This window comes from Sinocyclocheilus grahami, unplaced genomic scaffold, assembly GCF_001515645.1.
Source record: "Sinocyclocheilus grahami isolate Dianchi unplaced genomic scaffold, SAMN03320097.WGS_v1.1 scaffold577.1, whole genome shotgun sequence".
Lineage (NCBI taxonomy): Eukaryota > Metazoa > Chordata > Actinopteri > Cypriniformes > Cyprinidae > Sinocyclocheilus > Sinocyclocheilus grahami.
This window is the reverse complement of record NW_015505756.1, coordinates 481,793-487,174: the sequence shown is the minus strand read 5'-3', so window position 1 is coordinate 487,174 and position 5,382 is coordinate 481,793. Positions and strand designations below refer to the sequence as shown.

At 42.1% G+C, this 5,382-nt stretch overlaps 1 protein-coding gene across 3 annotated transcripts in view; it reads right to left on the bottom strand.

The window, feature by feature from the left end:
* Positions 1-1,865: 1,865 nt before the first annotated feature.
* The window catches only part of LOC107556738 (protein TMEPAI-like), a 29,409-nt gene continuing 25,892 nt past the window's right edge, over positions 1,866-5,382 (bottom strand). For 2 of the 3 annotated variants that reach the window (XM_016239928.1, XM_016239930.1), the window contains one exon: positions 1,866-2,865. In XM_016239928.1, the coding sequence (XP_016095414.1) occupies positions 2,440-2,865 (426 nt within the window). In that variant the 3' untranslated portion in view covers positions 1,866-2,439. The remainder of the gene's footprint in view (positions 2,866-5,382) is intronic. The other variant, XM_016239929.1, reaches the window with a different exon arrangement.

The following is a 5,382-nucleotide window of genomic DNA, read 5'->3' as shown; positions in this document are numbered from 1 at the left end:
CACACACACTCACTCTCACACACACACACACACTCACACACACGCACACACACACACACGCACACACACACACTCACTCTCACACACACACACACACTCACACACACGCACACACACACACACGCACACACACACACTCACTCTCACACACACACACTCACACACTCACACACACGCACACGAGTCTGTACTGGCGACTGGAAGGCACACTCACATTAACGAGCCCCTCAGACGAGCTGATGACGGAGTGACTAAAGCAAAGGCGAGTGAACAGCTCAAATCTGCCGTTCGTTAAGTGAAACAAAAATGACCTTTATACGAGAAGCAACAATACAAAAACAACTAGTACATCTTTAATCTGAGCTAAACAACAAACTACATTATCAAAAGGCAAACAGTCTGTATATTGCAACTCTCTCCACTAAACTACCTCACCATCATCATCATCATCATCATCATCATCATGATGCACACAATGCCACTTGCTGTCAACAGCCACCTGATTGGCTGATGGGGGCATGTGACACACTGGCATCTCACAGGAAACAATCGGCTGTCTCTGTAAAGGGAAGACATCACGCCACGGCTGGAGAGAGAACGACCCACGGGTAGTTAGTTACCAACTAACTAGTTTGGGATTTCAACAGCCGAATTAAAGTCTGCATTTGGCCAGTTACAACATGGGACATATATTATAAAAATGGCAAACTAGTGATTCTGAACATCTATGACTAAAATATAATAAACAGAATGACCCACAGCTAGTTAGTTACCAGGTTAAAGTCTGCATTTAGCAGATTATAATATGGAATTACTCAGTTATAATATGGAGTATCTATTATAAAATGCCACTTGAATCGTTCTGAACATCTATGACTAAAATATAATAAAAATAACAACCCACAGGTAGTCAGTTACCAACTAACTAGTTTGCCATTTCAACGGCCAGATTAAAGTCTGCATTTGGCCAATTACTCCGTTATAATATGGAATATTTATTACACAAATGTCAGATTCTGAACATCTATGAGACTTCAATCTACATTAGTAATGTGAATAGTAGTATAGTATAGTTAGTACAGTACTAGTACTAGTATAGTTTCTCTCTCCAGCTGTTGACTCCCTGTTAGCAGTGATTCTCTGGAGTAACAGCGAGCACAGCTAAACCGGACCCGATATTCCCGGAGCGGACAGACGAGCGCGGACCGAATCATGGGATTGGCTCGTCCACGCTTGGTTTCCGCGAGTCACTATTTGGCAGCGAGTGAATGAGATTGTGTTCAATTAAAGATTCATTGATTCAGTGACTCGGAATCAGAGCGGCTGTGTCTCCTGGTGAAGCTCAAGACCTCGTGGACGTTCCGGATCATTCCGGATCCCATGATGTGATTTCAGCTCTGCGCGCGTCGTCCGATCAGGGAGCAGTTGCATATTCGTTTGCTTTAGTGCTCGTTTACTCCGAACGAATCCAGCGGCTACAGCTCACCGATTGTTTTCCTGCCGCGAGTCGGTAAAGTGCTATAAGACACGCCGCATGTGAACCGATCTCTAAATCTAAAATAAAATTAAGGCAAATACATTTGAGAAACTGAAGCTCTGGAATTAACCTACACTAGCAATCTAGTAAAGTAGTTGAAAAACGACTAGCGTTGAACTCTCAGCGACGTTCCTGATTCAGATTTGTTCAGTCGAGCAGTGAGTCTGAGTTAAGCAGAGTTAACCAGTTAACTCAATCACACTCATCAGTAACCAGCGTCCAGGACACTCACACCATCTGTGGACCGATCACAAGCCGAGGCCTGTCATATCGTTATATTAAAAATAGTGCAATTTTAGACATTTATATAAATAACTCTAAAATCGTGTTTTTTTCAGTTTTCCATGTATATATATATTTATATAGTAGCCTATATACACACACGTATATTAACGCTGAAGCGGCGTATGCTGCAGGAACAGTCTGATGCATCGGATGTTGTGCAAGACTCTCATGAGGAAGTCATGCACATTTTACAGAAATGCTGCGATGAAGAATCACAAGACTCCGATTGGTGTTTCTAAAAGGAAGACCGAGTGTTCTCCATCGCTCGGGGAAATGGGCTGAAAGGAAGCGGGTTTTGTTTGTTGTCAGAGTACAGAGAGAGACGAAGGCTGATGATGAACTTTTTGAGCAATTTTGCCGGGCAACTTTTTTGAGCAGTGTTGCTTGGGCACTTTCCCACTGAAAATAGGTAACACGTTTCTATCTGGATACTTGGGTCCTGTGTCTCACCTGGTTGCCGTTGACTGCTCAAAAAGTTGGCCCATGCATCATCAGCCTAAGTGCATTGAGGACAAATAATAACACGTAAATATTAACAGAAAGTCTGAGTGAGAAAGCAACAACGGAAGAGGAAGAGAAGCCGCATCTTGTTGTGCAGCAGGAAGTTCTCGCTGGCGTTAGACGAGCTGGGCTTTGGGTTTGTCTTTGTTGCGTGTGTTTCTGCTGTCCGTGTGGCTGATGTGGATCAAGCCCTGCACCAGCGGCGGTGTGGACTGGGTCTGTGCGTGCCGCGGCACTGATGTGGGGTGGTAGTAGTGTCCGATGACCTCGCTGTAGGCTGGAGGAGCGCCCTCGGTGCTGATGAGCGGACCGTCGAACACAGTGCGGTTGGGCGGCGCTCGGACCGACTCGCGGTTGAGCTCCAGCTGTTGCTCCGGGTCCCGCAGCTGAAGGGAACAGGGGCCCTGGTATGGCGGAGGCTCCTCTCCGTCTGACAGAGCGATGGTGGGGGGGAGGTCGATGATGGTGTGAGAGAGATACGGGAACGTGGGTTGGAAGCGCGACAGACGCACCCGATCCGGCGGTCGAGGAGCGTAAACCTGCTGGAGTCACACAAACAAGAGTCAAACAAGAGCCAGAAACCGCTTAGACTATAGGTGTGAACCTACACTGGTCTCACGGTTCGGTTATCATGCCATCGATTCGGTTCAAGTCGATATCTCAATTTTACTTCACATGTAGGGATGTAACGATTAACCGCGAGCCGGTTGAAAATCGATTCAAATATGTGACGATTCAAATCGGTTGAGATGCTAAACAAATCACGATTCAGTTAGGGGTAAGAGTTTATATGAATGCATGTCTGAGAGGAATTTACTGTCTTTAGAAAAGTTCAGATGGTATTTTTTCTTTTCATCTTGCCTCTGTATAACGCATATTAAAGTTCATAAGCGCAGCGCTGCTTTGTTTACAGCTGTAACCAAGGAAACGCTGTATCATTGCTGCTCATAAGCGCAGCGCTGCTTTGTTTACAGCGGTAACCAAGGAAACGCTGTATCATTGCGGTTCATAAGCGCAGCGCTACTTTGTTTACAGCGGTAACCAAGGAAACGCTGTATCACTGCTGTTCATAAGCGCAGCTCTGCTTTGTTTACAACGGTAACTAAGGAAACGCTTTAAGCGCCACCTGCTGGCAGAGAGTGCATCTGCGTCTCGTTCAGCTCGTCTGCTGTTTCTGTTTCATGCAGATATTTTTTATGTATAGTTTCACAAAACTGAGGTCAAACCATTCTGTATTTGCTTCTAATTTCGAAATTATACAATCCAATTTAGATTAAAAACTGCTGGTGTTGCATGTAAGCAGCATCTTTGTTTGGATCGTGATTAAAATGCAGTGGTTGCCTCTAATATTAAATGTCAAGAGCACAGACAAAGCCTTAGTTTGTTTATATGAAGAGATTTATTTTATTTGTGTTACTTATTTATTTATTTGCGGCTTGTTTTAAAATTTCAATTTAGTTTTGTTATTTACATATACACTATATTTAAATATTATTATTTAGCAAATGCTTTTATCCAAAGCGACTTACAAATGAAGACAATAGAAGCAATCAGAATCAACAAAGGAGCAATAATTTACAAGTGCTATATTAGTATATTATTATAGTGTTATATTTCAATTACACAAAATGAAACGTGCAGCATTTTGTCCAAGCAATAATAAAAGCACACATTTAATTTAGAATTGGTCTTAAAATCTCATTTTGTAAAAAAAAAAAAATTGTGAATCGAATCGTGAGTTGAGTGACTCGTTACATCCCCGTTCACATGTATACAATTTTGTCAATAAATACAAGCAGTCAGATATATGATCTATGTCTATCTTTTTTTTTTTTTTTAATAAATTAATATATATATGTATTTTATACAGCAGTTCAATAAACAAGAATTTAATATTAAGACACTTACGTTTTAGACACAATATTGACTGCTTTTGCTCTATTTCGCCAACAAATATAATTCCAATTTGGTCTCTGAACAACACGACGGTGTTTCGTTCCTGAATGAATCAAGCGTTTAAATGATTCGGTTCAGTCGCAATGACTCACTTATTAACAGTGACTTACTGCCACCTACTGGCGGTTTTAGTATCATCGATAAAGTATTTTCTTTTTCTTTCTTTTTTTTTAATAATTTCAAATATCAGTATTGAACGTTTTATGTTTAAAATATCTATATGTAATTGCAGGTTAAATACATTCATGTCCTGCATTAAACAGTGTGTAAATGCATGTAAATGCCACTTCTAATGCAGCTTCTGTGTTTTCTCTGCATTGCAAAGATTAATTTTGTCAATACATTCTGCACAGCGCCGCTTCAAGCCGAACGCGCCTAATGTATGCTACCACGACAAAGCACGTACGCGACAAATGACGTCAGAAAAGCATCAGTACGTTATAATCGGTTATGGTCTATTACTGAACCGATACCGAATCAGATTAGACTAGTCCCCTATTAGACTAGTCCCCAAATTAGACTAGTCCCCAATTAGACTAGTCCCCAGATTAGACTAGTCCCCTATTAGACTAGTCCCCTATTAGACTAGTCCCCTATTAGACTAGTCCCCTATTAGACTAGTCCCCTATTAGACTAGTCCCCTATTAGACTAGTCCCCTATTAGACTAGTCCCCTATTAGACTAGTCCCCTATTAGACTAGTCCCCTATTAGACTAGTCCCCTATTAGACTAGTCCCCTATTAGACTAGTCCCCTATTAGACTAGTCCCCTATTAGACTAGTCCCCTATTAGACTAGTCCCCTATTAGACTAGTCCCCTATTAGACTAGTCCCCTATTAGACTAGTCCCCTATTAGACTAGTCCCCTATTAGACTAGTCCCCTATTAGACTAGTCCCCTATTAGACTAGTCCCCAGATTAGACTAGTCCCCTATTAGACTAGTCCCCAGATTAGGCTAGTCCCCTATTAGGCTAGTCCCCTATTAGACTAGTCCCCTATTAGACTAGTCCCCAGATTAGACTAGTCCCCTATTAGACTAGTCCCCTATTAGACTAGTCCCCTATTAGGCTAGTCCCCTGTTTAGATTAGTCCCCAGACGAGAA